The sequence below is a fragment of the Papio anubis genome, chromosome 20 (genome assembly GCF_008728515.1).
Source record: "Papio anubis isolate 15944 chromosome 20, Panubis1.0, whole genome shotgun sequence".
In the NCBI taxonomy this organism is placed as follows: domain Eukaryota; kingdom Metazoa; phylum Chordata; class Mammalia; order Primates; family Cercopithecidae; genus Papio; species Papio anubis.
Genome location: NC_044995.1, coordinates 9,281,074 through 9,298,017, shown reverse-complemented (window position 1 = coordinate 9,298,017; position 16,944 = coordinate 9,281,074). Strand labels below are relative to the sequence as shown.

General features: G+C 49.7%; 2 protein-coding genes across 4 annotated transcripts in view; both read right to left on the bottom strand.

The window, feature by feature from the left end:
- Positions 1–15,652, bottom strand: part of LOC101002582 (leukocyte immunoglobulin-like receptor subfamily A member 4) — a 54,970-nt gene extending 39,318 nt beyond the window's left edge. Inside the window, 2 exon segments of the mRNA XM_031660377.1 lie at positions 14,423–14,458; positions 14,897–15,652. Coding sequence (XP_031516237.1) covers positions 14,423–14,458; positions 14,897–14,930 — 70 coding nt within the window. The 5' untranslated portion in view covers positions 14,931–15,652.
- On the bottom strand, positions 4,381–9,966 carry LOC108583315 (leukocyte-associated immunoglobulin-like receptor 1). Of its 3 annotated transcripts, none has more exons than XM_031660265.1 (8): positions 9,909–9,966; positions 6,773–6,811; positions 6,555–6,648; positions 6,334–6,462; positions 6,198–6,240; positions 6,072–6,109; positions 5,774–5,853; positions 4,381–5,235 (listed from the first exon to the last, which is right to left on the bottom strand). In XM_031660265.1, the coding sequence occupies exons 4-8, from the start codon at positions 6,341–6,343 to the stop codon at positions 5,089–5,091; spliced, it is 318 nt and encodes a 105-aa protein (XP_031516125.1). In that variant the 5' UTR covers positions 6,344–6,462; positions 6,555–6,648; positions 6,773–6,811; positions 9,909–9,966; the 3' UTR covers positions 4,381–5,088. The 3 variants fall into 3 exon arrangements, with proteins under 3 accessions (XP_031516125.1, XP_031516124.1, XP_031516126.1); XM_031660264.1 differs by lacking the exon at positions 6,555–6,648 and adding an exon at positions 8,963–9,026 and having other exon boundaries at positions 9,909–9,926; XM_031660266.1 differs by lacking the exon at positions 9,909–9,966 and adding an exon at positions 8,963–9,032.
- Positions 15,653–16,944: the final 1,292 nt, after the last annotated feature.

Genomic DNA, 16,944 nt, shown 5'->3' with positions numbered 1-16,944 from the left:
ACACCCTCAGAAAATATCCCCGCTTCATGAATTTATTTTCTATGTTCAGTTTTGACACTAAAAGGTAAAATATATATATATATATATCCACCCTATAGTTTGTATGACAAACATTCTCACTTGTTCAAGCTTTATTCAATGTCAAGCCCATTTTATTTCCCCTACTACAAAATCCCACCGTTGTGGTCCTTGTACCTACAGTGATGGTTCTGAATAAAGCCCTCCCTACTTTGCTTTAATAAAGGTCACTGGGTAATGTTTCTCTCAACACCTTGCCCAGCTGGCCCAGGGCTCCAAGAAAGGGAAGGTCAGACCCCTGGCCTTTGCCCTGGATACTCACAGGGATGTCTGTATGTATATGCTGCTGCCCCATCTGGCCCAGGTGAGGCCTGTCCTCCCTTCCACGTTGGGCCTCACTGCAGCCTCCTGGTGCTCACACCCCAGGGGAATTGGGGTGGGGTCACAAGCACAGGGTAGGCCCTCCCTCTCTGCCTGGCCACACTGCACTGCCCAGGTGGTGCTTGGGGGCCGTGCAGCAGGAGGGACATCGCCACACAGCAATGTCCCCAGACCTCATCACCCTGAGTTCTGGCCCCTGCGTTGGGTGGGTTGGAAGGTGAAGAAGAAAAGACAGTCCCCTGCATCTGATTTTCTGTCTTCTCTCTGGGTCCATCCTCCTCCCACTAATACTTCAAGAAATAATAGTGTGGTATTTTTGCTTAATTTCCCCTAAACTATATCTGTCCTGTTTCCACTGTGACCTCACCGCCTGAACTTCCTGGACTTCCTTGCACTGGAGCAGACAGTGGCATCTGCTCGGCTCAGCTCTCCTGTGCTCTGCAAGGGGTAGAAAAGTTCACACATCCTCTCCTATGTCCAGACTGTCTGCCTTCTGCTAAAGAGTTCCTTTACCCACCTGTCAACCTCAGAGTCAAACAAACAAGACGTTATGGGAGAAAACACCCAGCTGATGGTTGAAAAACAACCAGAAAAGAAAGACAGAGATACAGAAAAAGAGACAAAGATGGCTGGGCGCAGTGGCTCACGCCTGTAATCCCAGGACTTTGGGAGGCTGAGGTGGGTGGATCACCTGAGGTTGGGAGTTCGAGACCAGCCTGACCAACATGCAGAAATCCCATCTCTAACAAAAATACAAAAAGTTAGCTGGGTGTGGTGGTGCATGCCTGTAATCCCAGCTACTCGGGAGGCTGAGGCAGGAGAATTGCTTGAACCTGGGAGGCAGAGGTTGTAGTGAGCTGAGATCGCACCATTACACTCCAGCCTGGGCAACAAGAGGGAAACTCTGTCTCAAAAAAAAAAAAGAGAGACAGAGAGAGAGAGAGAGAGAGAGAGACAGAGACACATTGTGAGACAGAAAGACAGAAAGAGAGAGAGACAAGGACAGAGACAGATAGAGCAGGGAGAACGTGTCCCACGTGAAGAACAGGGAAAATCAGTCATGATATTCACGCAAGAAAGCAAAGATATAGAGTACAGCAATAGAAAGCAGATCACAGGAGGAAATTAAACCTGAGCACAAATAGAAAATTAAAGCTTAGTACAAATTAAAATTGGGTAGGCCAGCCAGGCACCCACCCTCTTTGAACCAGGACAGAAACCTCCCAGCAGACTGAGCTGCAGTCCGTCCCGGGGTTCATAATATGGAATCAGGAGCCTCACCCGGATCTGAAGCCCCTGCCTCTGAGACTTGGCCGACCTTGGACCGGTTACTTCATGTCTCGGTCCATAGTTTTTTTTTTTTTTTTAATGAGGAAAATAATAGAGCACGCTGTGAAGGGTTTGTAGGAGAATTTAATGTGTCCATGTTTGCTTACAACTAAATTAGCAACTGCCCCATAGAAAGAGCTGGCTGAGTTTTTGCTGAATTCTTAAAAATCTTTATATATATATATATATAAAATAATATTTAAAAAATATTCTCTTTGTAGTGGGCATGTAGGCTTCTTTTCTAGGATTTTTCATTTGTTTGGTTTGCTTTTCCGGGATTTTTTTGTATTCTTTTTTTCACTGACAGATAATAATGGCATATATGTACGGGATACAATGTTGCATTACTCTGTTTTCACACGGCTACAAAGAACCCCCGGGGACTGAGTAATTTATAAAGGAAAGAGGTTTAATTGACTCACAGTTCAGCATGGCTCGGGAGCCCTCAGGAAACTTACAATCATGGCGGAAGGCAAAGGAGAAACAGGCACCTTCCTCACAAGCAGGCAGGAAGGAGAACGAATACAGGAGGAATTACCAAACACGTATAAAACCATCAGCTGTCATGAAAACTCACTCACTGTCAAAAGAACAGCATGGGGAAAACTGCCCCGATGATTCAATTACCTCCACCTGGTGTCTCTCCCTTGACACGTGGGGATTGTAGGGCTTACAATTCAAGATGAGATGTGGGTGGGAACACAGAGCCAAACTGTCTTAAGTGTTTTGATGATGGTTTACACGTGCAGTTCTTCTCAGGTGGGGTCTGAAGGAGTGGCCTTCCCCTCCACACCTGTGGGCGTTTCTCGTTAGGTGGAACGAGAGACTTGAGAAAAGAAATGAGACACAGAGACAAAGTATAGAGAAAGAAAAAGTGGGCCCAGGGGACCGGCGCTCAGCATACAGAGGACCCACGCCGGCACCAGTCTCTTGAGTTCCCTTAGTATTTATTGATAATTATCTTTGCCATCTTAGAAAAAAGGGAAGTGGCAGGATAATAGGATCATCGTAGGGAGAAGGTCAGCAGCAAGACATATGAACAAAGATCTCTGTGACTTAAGTTTAAGGAAAAGTGCTGGGCCTTGATATGCATATGTAGACATCTCCATAAACCTTTTTAGTGCATAAAGAGCAGCATTGCGCTAGCAAGTCGCACCTTTCGCCCTAAGGCGGTTTTCTCCTTTCTCAGTAAACAGAACATACAATCGGGTTTTACACCGAGATGTTCCATTGCCCAGGGACGGGCAGGAGACAGATGCTTTTCTCTATCTCAACCGCCAACAACCGCCAAGAGGCCTTCTTTCCTCTTGTACTGGTCCTCCTCAGCACAGACCCTTCACGGGTGTCAGTCTGGGGGACAATCAGGTCTTTCCCTTCCCACCAGGCCATATTTCAGACTATCACATGGGGAGAAACCTTGGACAATACCTAGCTTTCCTAGGCAGAGGTTCCTGAGACCTTTGGCCGTGTGCGTGTCCCTGGGTACTTGAGATTAAGAGAATGGTGATGACTTTTAACCAGCAAGCTGCCTTCAGGCACTTGTTTAACAAAGCACACCCTGCACAGCCCAAAATCCTTTAAACCTTGAGTCACCATAGCACATGTCTCTTGCAAGGACAAGGTTGGGGGTAGGGTCATAGATTAACAGCATCTCAAATACAGAACAAAATGGAGTCTCTTAAGTCTACTTCTTTCTATATAGACACAGTAACAGTCTGATCTCTCTTTTCCCCACAGGGTCTCACGCAAGCCGTGCCCATTGGAGTCTCCACTTCAGGCTTGTGACTGTTTTGGGGTTTTTGTTTTGTTCTGTTTTGAGACAGAGTCTCACTCTGTCGCCCAGGCTGGAGTGCAGTGGCATGATTTCGGCTCACTGCAAGCTATCCCTCCCGGGTTCACGCTCTTCTCCTGCCTCAGCCTCCCGAGTAACTGGGACTACAGGCGTCCGCCAGCACTCCCGGCTAGTGTTTTGTATTTTTAGTAGAGACGGGGTTTCACCATGTTAGCCAGGATGGTCTCAATCTCCTGACCTCGTGATCCGCCCGCCTCAGCCTCCCAGAGTGCTGGGATTACAGGCGTGAGCCACCGCGCCTGGCCTGCTTTTGTTTTTTAAAGACAAACACAGATGAACCCAAATGAGATTCTGTCACCTCCTAGTGCTGCATAGGGTAATTTTCTGTTTCAATCTGCGTTTGAGAGAGTACCGTCTGACCCTACAGGTAGGGTGGATACTCAGATATGCCTCAACCAACAGCAGGCTCAGTGATTCCTTGGATTCCCTGAGGCGTGTGAGTGTGTGTGCATGTCTGTGTGTGTGTAGCATGTGTGTGAGAGCATGCCTTCCTGTGCATGTATGCGCAGATGTGGACCTGTAGGGTCAGCTGTCTGCCTTCACCCAGCCACACCTCCCTCATTCATTCCTGATACACGTGATTTGTCAGAAAACACTGACACCAATGGGAAGTCCTAAGATGAGCAAATTCAGAATATCTAATGTATAATATCCGTGGTAGTGGGTGCGCTGATGAATGTGATTGTGGCTATCATTGCACAATCAATGTATGCGTATAACGAATTATCACATTTTACGCCTTGAATATGTACAATCCTGATAGATTAAATTTTAAAAAGAAAACGCTGACACCTCCTTTGTAGGTTCTGTTTCCCACACTCAGCTTTGAACAACTGTGAAGGCAGAGCCTGGGTCCGAGAGACCTATGCACCCAGGACCAGGCCTGAGGTTGCCAGATGTGAGGTATTCAAAATTATTTATTGATGCACAGAGTAAAGCATGATCCAGAGAACTGGGCTTGGCTCTCAGCTGTGTGTGTATAGTGCAGTCTCAAGGATAACTCTTGACTTCTAGGAAGGTCTTTAAGGGTCAACAAGGCAGATAATTACAGCAAAGTCTCTGGGGTCACAGCAGACACCTAGGGCAAGCTTGGAGGCGGCATCACTGCTCAGGAAATCAGCTGATTGGCTGTAGCAGGGTCTCTGGAAATAGCCTGACGGCTGTAGCTGGGCCTCTAGAACAGGCAGGTGACTTTAGCTGGGTCTCTGGAAACAGTCAGGTAAATAAAGCTGGGTCTCTAGAAACAGCCAGGGAACTGTAGCTGGGTCTCTGGAATCAACTGAGAAACTGTCCAAAGAGCTGCTCAATTGTAGAAGGGACTACCTGGCTAACGAACCTTCTGGATGCTGGTTAGAAACCTCCAGTCTCCAGCTCATGTCTCCAGGTCGGCTGCCTGGCTGGCTTTCTGGATGAAGATGAGTCCAAGGGGAAGCCTTCCAAATGGCCGCTTCAGCCTTTTCCTAGAGTGACTTTATATCCTCAGGTGCAGAGGCCAGGTGGGCCTGGGGTCAGTGTCTGGCAACAGCTGCATATGTGCTGGACTCAGCCATGGGCTCTGTGGACCGTGGGGACACAGCCTGGGCTGTCCTCCGTGTGAGGGCCCAGTGGTCCAGCTGCGCATATGTCACCTCCTGGGAACTCCCTGCAGCCGGGGCCTGAGAGAGAGAGACCCAGGGTGAGGGAGTGCCTGGTGGAGGGTGAGGTGACGGGCTGTGGGACTGGAGGGCTGTGGCAGCCATCTCCATGGGCCCCGAGGACCCTCTCCTGAAATTGCATCCTTGTGAAGAGCCCTCCCACAGGGTATTAGGGTTGGTCTATGTGACAATGAACAAGGCAGAAGGGAAGACTCCTGACTTCCAAGTTGAGGCAAAAGACATCGTGCTTCCGCCCCTCCCCGCCACCCATCCTTGGATCCCTCCCTCTGGGGGAATCCGCGGTGTGGAGAGGCCCCTGTGAGAGGAACAGAGGTTTCCTGCCCACAGCCGTCGGCGTGAGCGTCTTGGACGTAGAGCCTCCAGCCCACAAGAGCCTTCAGATGGACACAGCCCTGGGCGACCTCTCGACAGCAACCTCAGGACAGGCCATGAGCCAGAACCGCCCTGCTGAACCACTCCTGAATTCCCAGTCCAAGGAACTGAGATTTTTTTAAGCTGCTAAATGTGGGGAACTTGAATAACTAGGAGGAAGGCTCACCGAGGTGTCCGTCTCTCTCTCCTTCTCAGGAAGTCCATTGATTGTGGCCTTCTCTGGAAGTCCATTGACTGTGGCCTTGTCTGGGGGAGAAAATACATGGCCAGTTTTCTGGGAAGGATGTCACAAGGCAAATCTGCCTGAGACCCCCCAGCTTCAGTTGACATCCTGCACCCAATCGATAATACGACCTTCTAGAATGTTCCCAAAGATTCTTCCCCCCGCCCCCCACATTGCATCTGGATTGGCAAGAAGTTCCCACTTCCCCATCCCAGGCCTGTCCCTCCTCCTCCCCCTCTACCTGCTGTCCTCTCTAGAACATCAGCAGCCAGGTCGGGCCTGAGAGGAAAAATAAAAGTGAACCTCAGGGGCAGCCTGGGGGCAGAGGACTGGGTGGAGGTCCAGGAGTCATTCCCAGGGGCCTCACCTCTGCTGTAGCTTCTGCTCCTCGTCCTTGCTTCTGGGGGGCCCTGAGGACAGTCGGGGTAAGAATTAAGGAGACCTTCTTCCTAGCCTCTCCTGACAGCTTCCCCAGGTCACTCCACCCTGCCCCTGAGACCTACCCTGCTTCATCTGATTCTGGCGATGGAGGAAAAAGAGGACCAGAAGGAGGAGACAAAAGAGGAAGACCACTGAGACCCCGATGAGAATATAAAGATGCTCAGCACTCAGACCTTGGGAAGCAGGTGCATCTAAGAAAGACAGAAACAGGTTTTCAGCAGTGTGCATTTATTGAGCACCTACTGTATACCACACACATGTCACGTGCATGTCATAAAGTTACTAATATATAAAATCTCTCAGGTAAATAATAGTCCTGCAGCACAGGGATCGTTATCCCCTTCTTCCACCACCGGAGTCCTGAGTGCTGGGGCCCTCTGCACAGGGACACAGCCGGGGCCATTGGCAGAGTGGGAATCTGACCAACCCCAAAGCCCAACCTCTTTCTCCTTCCCCAGGAGGCACACGCCAGGCTCACGCTCCATAGTCCCCATCACTCACGCTCATTGTGACTGTTGTCTGACGGCCTCTGCGTGGGTCCTGGGAGGGAGGAATTAGAAAGAAATGGAGTTAGTCCTGAGCTGGACAGCGAAGGCTCTGAGTCCTCCCATGTCCACTGTGGGGATCTCTCTTCACTCCCCACGACCCTGACCGCTCCTTCTAGACCAACACCGTCTAGCAGAGTCTTCTGTGATGATGGAGACTTTCTACATCTACTGTCCAGTATGAGAGTCACACGTAGCTATTGATATTTAAATTTATCCAAAGTTGAATGGTGTGAGAAGCCGGCTGCACTGTCTGCATCTCGAGGGCTCAGTGACCCCATGTGCCTGAAGCCATCCCTACTGGATGGTGCAGATACAGCGCGTTTCCTGGGCATGAAGCTGTGGTAGACATCGCTGCTCTCTGCCCTCTGTGGATCTAGGCAGAGACCAACCACCAAGAAGAGGAAGGGAGACTTTCCCTCCCTGACCTCCTTCTGGGTTCCCACCAGAGTGCAAGAATCCCCGTGTCTGATTTTATCTGCCCTCGCGGCAACCCCCTGATGGGGATGTAACCCGCCCTCCTGTGGGAAGAATCCAAGCCTCGATGTGCTCCTGTTTCCTGAAGCCCTGCAGCTAGCGGGCGAGTGTGTGCGGCGCCGCCCAGGCTCCCTGCGCAGCGCATTGCTGGCCGGCCTGTCGTCTCCTTGAACATTCACCCTCCTCTGTACAGTGCACGCCACTACCCAATTCACAGGTAACCAAATGGGGTCCTGCGGGGCTCCCCAAAACCCAGGGTCTGAACCAAGCGTTTCTCTTCCAGGAACAGCGTCCCTCCCCTCCCCCGCTGCCTAGGTAGCATCTTCAATATCCTTCCAGAAAGGCAGACGTTCTCTCTTGGAGTGTGCTCTCTTTCATGCCTCGTCCACGTTCCAAGGTCCAGGACACCACCCGTTATTCTACACCATGACTTCCTGGGCTTGGTCTTTATAACATTTGCCACCATTTAAAATTGCATATGTATTATATATGTGCAATATTATACATTTTATATTATTTATAGCTATATGTATCATGTATTATGCAAATGTATAATATATAACAAATATATTTTTAAATTATGTAATCTTGACATAGACATAATTTAATGTATATAGTGTTAATTGTATATGATTTATAACTTATATGTTACATATATTCACTATAATATATAATGTATAATTTATATTAAATCTAAACCTGTAATTAAATATAAAATATTTTTTCTATTATAGTTATATATAATGTATACATAATAGATAGTATGTTTACATTAATACCTATATTTATTTATTAATTATAACAGTTGAAATGTATTATACTATATAGTAAATTATCTTTCATATACTATAGATAATATACATTATAGTCATATGTAGTGATACACTAACATATTCTTATTCTATAATTATCTTCCTTACATAAATAATATATGATGGAAAAATATTTATTATAATTTAAATTATAGATCTGAAATTCTCCATTGCAAATCATATATTTTTATCTGTATATGCATGTATGAGAATCTGTGCATTTCTATCGCTCATTCTAATTGTTTCTCCCTATTGAAGTTCACAAGGTGGAAGGCCATTTCTCCTCATTCACGTGCATCACACCCAGAGCCTTCAGTGCCTGTCACAGTCCCTGTGAGAAAATACTTCCTCAGTATTAATAGCAGCACCCCTCATTTGGGGTTTTCTAATCAGCACTGATGTCAGCGCCGTGTCTACCTGAACTCAAGTCTCCCCTAAACGATTCTACCGGGGCAGCTATTTTACTGCCTATGTTTCACATGAGGAATTTGGGACACAGGACGTTTGGGTGAGTCACCATCAGGCATGGAGCCGGGGGGGTGGCAGAACCACCGGGATTTGAACCATGAACCCAGCAATCTGGCTGCAGGAGGGTCTGTCCTCGTAACCTTTATATGTCACTGCATGAAAGATGAGAGAGGAGAGAGGGAATGAGAGGGAGAGAGAGAGAGAAACAGAGGGTAGATATTCCCGAGACAGAAGGCTAATAAAAACCAGATACAGGACTTAAACCAGGTCAGCTGGACTCAGGAGCACATCCTGCTGTGCCCCGGCAGCCCAGGAGCCTCTGAGGGGTCCGGTTGGAGCATAGCATGGCTCCTCCCACCTCCCCGTGTGGCTTCAGCCCCTGATCTCACCTGCCTGAGCTCACAGCCCGAGCCTCACAGGCCATCACTGGGTCTAGGTCCGAGGACGACCACTCTGGTGATGGAAACCCAGGTGGAGAAGGGTCCGTGGATGTCTTATGACCCCTGTGTCCTCCCTTGGGAGGTTCCAGTCACAGATCACAGGAGGAGATGGACAACTTGAGACCCAGGGACTTGGGGCAGCTTCACTCCCATCACACACAGAGTCCAGGGGCAGAGCCAGGGGCAGCTTCTCTCCCATCACAGAGTCCAGGGCAGAGCCAGATGGAAGGGAAGCCTCATGGCTTCATCCTGGTCACCGTTCACAGGCTATGTCCCCTCCCTGTGGCACCCTCCTCCTCCTACGGGACCCTACGCCACTGTTCAGGCCTCCCCCGGGGATCACAGAGCCAATAGGAGCATCACCGTCCCTCTCTGGGTGTCCCAGGTTGGAGGTGAGTTCTAAGTCCCTCCATCAGGTGCAGAGCGGGGTGAATGGTGAGGCCACGCCCACAAGGGGGCAGCATGGAGCTCAGGAGAACCCGAAAGTCTGGGGTGGGGCTGCCCGGGTGGGTGGCCCCTGCCCCTGCCCCTGCCCCTGCCCCTGCCCCTTCATAGCCTTGTGACTTTAAGCAAGAAACTTTAGTTTATGTTTTGCATATTAGAGAGGAGGAGGGAGCGTAGGAGGAACCCTGTGACTTGGAATTTCCCCCGAGAGTGGTGCTTGCATTGAGTGCTTTCCACAGTTCCGGGCATGGAACGAGGTTGCAATCACGGTACCATTGTTGCTATGGTCTCTAGGAGCATTCGCCACCTCCCAGAGCCGGGCGGTGTCAGTTCCTTCCCATGGCCTCCCTAGTCCTTGACTCCAAGCCCAGGGCCGAGGGCTGGACCCGGAGCTGCATCCCCAGCACAGATCCCTCTGTAATCCCTTCCGGCTGAGGACCCTGCTACTGACCAGCTGAGGAGTCAGGCTCTGTGACGGGGGAGTCCGTGCCTCCAGAGGTTTCTGTAAACAGGGGCAAGAGAAGGATGTAGAACCCATCCCAACCAACCTGCCCTCCTCCACCCTGAGCCCCCATCCAAAGGCCGCATGGCCATCAGGCAATCTCAGACAATGTCCGGAGACTCCTGAGAAAACAGGGCAGGGGACAGGAGGCTGGGGAGAGCCCCCACAAGCTTGCCCTATTCTCCTGGGACTGGTCACCTCTGCTCTCCCACTACAAGCTTCCTGCTTCTGACCTCAGGGACCTTTTTGAGGTCCTGGGGGGAACATGCGAGGTGGCTGGTTTCCAGTGGGACTTTGGACTCCAGGACATCTCCGCTTGAGCACACACAGGGGCTGCGGTGGGTCATGTCTCAAAGGTTCTTTCCCTAAAGCCCTGGGTCCAGCCCTGACCAGGGCCATCCCTGGGCCCTTCTGTGTCGCCCAATGGGGAGATGAACCACACCAGGAGAAGCACATTGCCTGGGGTAGGTTCTGGCTCAGTGGAAAGGAATAACAAGTGAGACCATCCATCCTGTGTGAAAAGACACTCATCCCTCAGGGGGTCGCTTCTGACCCTGGGGAACCCACTCCCCACCCAGCCAGCAGAGCCAGCTCTGAGCCCACTGGATGCTGGGGCTGGAGTGTCCAGGCCATCCTGGTGGGTGTCCGAGGAGACCAGGGCTCCAGGACCCAAGCAGCGAGGGCAGAGGGAGGTGTAGAGGAGATGGGGAGGAGGGCTTGGGGGTCAGGAGGAGGGCAAGGGTGGCCACAGAGAGAGGGCAGCAGCTGGGACAGGGTCCAGGGACCTGGGGACAAGCTCAAGGTCAGCTGAGACTGTAAGTAGCCCAAAGGACGCCCTCACCTCGCTCCTCACCAGGTCCAGGTATCACTACAGCTGAGACCTGCATTCCTATAGAGGCAGCGATAACGCCTGGTATTTCCTCATGAAGTAAGTCAATGAATCTGGCCTTGACCTAGATGGGATTAGCTTGAGACACATCCTTAGTATCATTGAACTTGGATCATCCTCCTCCTCTCCAGGCGGAATGTGTAGTCCCGAACCGGGCCCTCGCACACGATAGTCACAGGCCTCCCAGGTGGATCACGGTGCCTGGCTCAGCCAGGATGGAGGTTCAAGGGCCCTAGGAGGGAAGCAGAGAAGGACCTCAGCCCAGCCTGTAGGAAGTCACCACACGTGTCATTTTGAAGCACGTATACTAGGGATTTTAGCAATTTATAGAGCTGTGCAGCCATTTAATTATCCCACCTTAGAACATCGCCACGCCCTTAATCCTTTCTACTCATGTAATTCTCATAGCTGCAGTTATTTTCCCAGTTGAATAATAAGGACTCCTGAGACTTGCTCTTTCATGCCAAACGGCCTTGCTCAGGGCCACGGAAGTGTCGTGCCTGGGACCTCATGTCTGCCGAGAGCCCAGGGCCATTTCCAGGGACAGAGGGGTGGAGGGGAGGCACAGGACAGAAATGACATTCGTGGATGACAAGGGACAGGGAGCAGGCTCTGGAGATGGCTCGCTGGGCCTAACAGGTGGCCTATCCCCTGGTGGACTAGAGGTGGGACGGGGTTGCCAGGCTCCTGTGAGGGTCCCATGGGGTGAGGGTGAAGCCCCAGCCCTGATCTGCTCACAGCAGATGCCCAGCCCGTGACAGGTCCCCATTGCTAATGCAGGTCTCTGTGGAGACACCGGCCCCTCGGTTTTCCCAGCCCTTTCTCCTCAGCCGAATTTGCATTTCCTTGTTATTGTGCTCTTGAAAACCCCATTTATCTCAACTGGGCTTCTGGGGTGGGAGTGAAGTATGGTTTGATGCCCTGAAACAGGAAGGTTGTGTCACCCAGCAAAATCCCTGGAGCAGGGCAGAGAGCTGGCAGGGCTTCAATTCGCTCACCCCGTCTTCATTCATTCTTTGTTACTGACAGATTAAAACTGCATATATTGAAGGTGTACAACATGATGTGTTGGTACAGATATACACTGTGGAATTGCTGAATCAAGCTAATTCATATAACCTTACTTTGCATAGTTAATTTTTGTGGTGAGAACATTTAAAATCTGCCTCTTAGCGATTTTCAAGCATACGATACATTGTGATTAATCCTTATGTTGCACAATCCTGAACTTACTCTTCCTGTCTAGATGAAATTTTCTATCCTTTGACCTGCATCTCCCCAAACCCACCCATTTGTTCATTTTTCTTTCTTTTAACCATATCTCAGTTACTTATCAATCCGTTTAAAGACGCTTTTCATGGGCTGCTAATTCCACAAATGTGAGAAACACACAGAGGCTGCCTGCCCTTTGGAGGTGGACGTCTAGAAGGGAGGACAGATACTGCTCGGAGAATTGTCCAATCTGCAGCTGCGAACTGCGGTTAAGTTTCCTGTGGGTAAGCGCAGGAATCTAGGGGACAGGTGGGTGGTGGAGCTGACCTCCTCAGCAAAGTCCTCAGGGACAGGATGTGGGTGGGAAAATGGGCAGGTCCAGACCAAAGAGAAGTACACAGGTCTGATTCTATCTGAAGATAAACAGAGGAAGGGCTCTGAGAAAAAAATTTCATCTTACAATGAGATATTAAATGAAAAATTTTTAATACAATTTAAAAACGGTGGAAAGTACAATGGCCATGTCTGTGCTTTCGCAAATCGCAATGTCCCTGGGGTCAGGAAGGGAGCGGGCAGCAGTGGTATGGACAGGCTGCGGCCGGCCTCAGGGAGCCACGGAGGGGAGAGCGGCCACCACTTGGGGGAGACACAGGAAAAGTCAATGAAGAGAGAGGGAAAGATGAGAAAAACTGAGAGTGAAATCACCAGGACTGGGTGACATGATGCATCTAGGAGGATGGAGAAGAGGTGGAATGTTCAGAGTCTGCCCTTTGTGACTGTCCTGTTCCCCGCCAAGAAGCTGCCGAGTGAAGTGTGGGCTGGTCTGGGGAAAACTGCTGGGCTCAACCTTGTCGTGTTGGGTTTGTTTGTTTGTTTGTTTGTTTGTTTGTTTTGAGACGGAGTCTTGTTCTGTCACCCAGGCTGGAGTGCAGTGGCCGGATCTCAGCTCACCGGTAAGCCCGCCTTTCTCCCGGTTCACGCCATTCTCCTGCCTCAGCCTCCCCAGTAGTTGGGACTATAAGCCACCACCACCTTGCCGGGCTAGTTTTTGTATTTTTAGTAGAGACGGGCCACCGGATTAGTCAGATGGTCTCGATCTCTGACCTCGGATTTGACCGCTCGCCTCCAAAGTGCTGATTACAGGCTTGAGCCACCGCCCCGCCGGCCGCGGTTGGGTTTAAATTTCATGTGGGAATCGGTGGGTGTAAGGTGACGCTTGCACTTAGGGTGACCGCGAGACAGCCTACAGCTGCCAAGACCTGGAAGTAACTCGAGTGTCCACTGCCAAATGAATGGATGAGGAAAATGTGGTGTGTCTATGCAATGGAATATTATTCAGCCCTAAAAAAGGAAGGACGTTGTATCATTTGCAACAACATGGATGAACCAGAGGACATTGTGCTAAGTGAAACAAGCCAGGCACAGAAAGACAATCATTACTGCATGATCTTACTTATCTGTGGAATCTAAGAAAAGTTGATCGCATGGAAGTAGAGAGTAGAATGGTGGTTACTGGAGGCTGCAGGGCCTCCAGTAATATGGGAGAGACACTGATCAAATGATACAGAGTTTCAGCTAGCCAGGAGGAGTGAGTTTTTCAGATCTGTTGCACAGCAGAACAATAGTTCATAATAATTTATTGTATATTTCAAAAGTACTAAAAGGAGATTTAAAATATTCTCATCACAATAAAATAAGTATGTGATAGGACTGATATGTTAATCAGCTTTATTTAATCTTTCCACCATGTGTACACACGTCATCATACCACAATGTACCCTTCAAACATATACAATTATTTGTCAATTAAAAATTAAATTTTTGAAAATAAGAAAGGCAAAATAAGAGGATGCGAGAGAGAACTGGGTGAGGGTTATGCATTTTACATTTGGAATAGTTTGCAATCTAGGGTGTATGTGTGTATATATATATATATATATTTTTTTTTTTTTTTTTTTTGAGACAGAGTCTTGCTCTGTCGCCCAGGCTGGAGCGCAGTGGCCAGATCTCAGCTCACTGCAAGCCCTGCCTCCCGGGTTTACACCATTCTCCTGCCTCAGCCTCCCGAGTAGCTGGGACTACAGGCGCCCGCTGCCTCGCCCGGCTAGTTTTTTTTTGTATTTTAGTAGAGACGGGGTTTCACCGTGTTAGCCAGGATGGTCTCGATCTCCTGACCTCGTGATCCACCCGTCTCGGCCTCCCAAAGTGCTGGGATTACAGGCTTGAGCCACCGCGCCCGGCCAATCTAGGGTATATTTAAAGGGATCCCTCCAGGCCCTCTAAGTATCAACATGACTCCCACCCAGAACTGCCCTTGGGGTGCCAGAGGGGACGGGGAAGACGGGACGAAGGTGTGACTCACCCTCCTGCGTGTGGATCGTCTGGGCCAGGCAGAGCACTGCAAGAGAAGCCCCAGTGAGAAAAATGCCACCACCCAGTCTCCTTACGGGGCTGCTATCAAAAGGGGGCTGGATGGAGCTGGGGGGCGTTCAGCATTTCATCATGACCAAACCAACCCTCCTCGACATCGCTATCTCAGTGCAATCCTTCTTGCTGCAAAATGGTTTCAAGATCAATCCCAAAGTCTCCTCTTCCAAAAAGGCTCCTGCTCCCCCAGCCCTTCTTAAAGCTGACCTCATCCCCACACCCAGGCCCCTGTTTTTAGGACAAGGTCTTCTCTGGTCAGACTTAGGCCCCGGGGAGAGCAGCAGGGCAGTCTTGGGGGAGGAGGACACTTTCCATCGCAGAATCTTCTGCACTGGAGTCAGGCTTGAGCAGGGAACTTTCCAGACCTCCCGACCCCCTTTCCAGCCTCCCCGCTGCCTCCAGGACTCACCTAGGCCCAGGAGGGCGGTGGGGTGGGGAGACATGGCCCCGGTCCCAGCAGTCTGGCCTGGCCTGGGGCGCACCAGTGCAAGGACAGAACTCTGCAGCAGACACAAGCTGACAGGATGTGCTGGCCAGGGGCCTCCTGCCTGTGGGGTTTCCACAGCAGCTGCCTCACACAAGAGGAAGAGCTTTCTGTCCTGTTCTTTCCCCCTTCCCACTAGTGAGACAAGAGGGAGGGCGCTGGTTTCTGAAAAATGTCACTTACCCTAAATGTGGCTTAGGATCAGATGACCCTAAACTAGGTACCCGATGTGTCAACCTCTTTCTAAATCTACGGGACAAGGCAGAATAAAGGTCGGGCAACCAACTGACTTGGACGCCATCCCAACTCCACAAGTCAACGGTCGCAGCTCTTGGGCAAGACATGACACAACTAGAAGCTGACATTTCCTCGTATTAGAAATGGGAGCCATAGAAATCCTTCCCCAAATTTTTCATACTGTGATCTTTGCTAAAATCCCAACAAGGTATTTAACATGTTAAAAAATATCCTACGACGCATGCTATTTTTTTCAGGAGACAGTGTTGGTGAGGATGTGGAGAAACTGGATCCCTTGCGTACTTCAGTGGGAATTAAAAATTGGGCAATCACTATAGAGAACACTGGGGAGGTTCCTCAAAAAATTAAAAATAGAGCTACCATATGGCCCAGGAATCCCACTTCTGGGTCTATATTTAAAATAAACAAAACAAAACAAAACAAAATAAATAAAAATAAGAAAATAAAATAAAATAAAATAAAATAAAATAAACAGGCCAGGCATGATGGCTCACGGCTGTCATCCCAGCACTTTGGGAGGCCGAGGCAGGTGGATCACCTGAGGCCAGGAGTTTGAGACCAGCCTGGCCAACATAGTGAAACCCTATCTCTACTAAAAATACAAAAAAATTAGCTGGGTGTGGAGGTGGGTGCCTGTAATCCCAGCTACTTGGGAGGCTGAGGCAGGAGAATTGCTTGAACCCGGAAGGCGGGGGTTGCAGTGAGCTGAGATTGCACCACTGCACTCCAGCCTGGGTAAGAAGAGCAAGACTCTGTCTCAAAAAAAAAAAAAAAAAAAAAAAATCACTATGTAAAGAGCCATCAGAACTCCCCTGATCACTGCAGCACTATGCACAATAGCTAAGACGTGAAAATCATCTAAATGTCCATTGACAGATGAATGGATATAGAAAATGTGGTACACACACACAGGGGAATACTATGCAGCCTTAAACAAGGAAGAAAATTCTGCCACAGGCGACAACACAGACAAACCCTGAGGACATCACGCCAAGCAATGCAGATGCAGAGACCAAGTACTGCATGATGTCACAGGAGGTCTGCAAAGTCACCAGAGTCACGACATCACAGCAGGGAATGGTGATCACGGGGACTGGGAGGAGGGGGAAATGGGGAGTTATCAGCAAATAGATCCTAGAGATCTGCTGCACAACATACGACCTATCAATCATCAATAATAACGTCTTGTTCACTTGAAATTTGTTAACGGAATAGACCTCATGTTATTTGGAGGGCCCAGAGGAAGACAGGAAGAGAAGGGAATGTTTGAAACTTCTTGGAGACTGATTACACGGTTATGACCAAGATGCTGATAGTGATGTGAGCAGCGAAGTCCAGGCTGACAAGGTCTCAGCTGGAAATGAGGATCTTACTGGGAACTAGAGCAATGGCCACCCTTGTTACACCTTAGCAAACAACATGGCTGCATTGCGTCCATGCCCTCGAGATACCACGCCAGGGTATCTGGTGGAAGAAATTTCTTTTTTGTTTTTTCTTTTTTTTAACAGAGTCTCGGTCTGTCGCCCAGGCTGGAGTGCAGTGGCACGATCTCTGCACACTGCAAGCTCCACCTCCCAGGTTCACGCCATTCTCCTGCCTCAGCCTCCCGAGTAGCTGGGACTACAGGCGCCGACCACCACGCCCGGCTAATATTTTGTATTTTTAGTAGAGACGGGATTTCATTGTGTTAGCCAGGATGGTCTCGATCTCCTGAC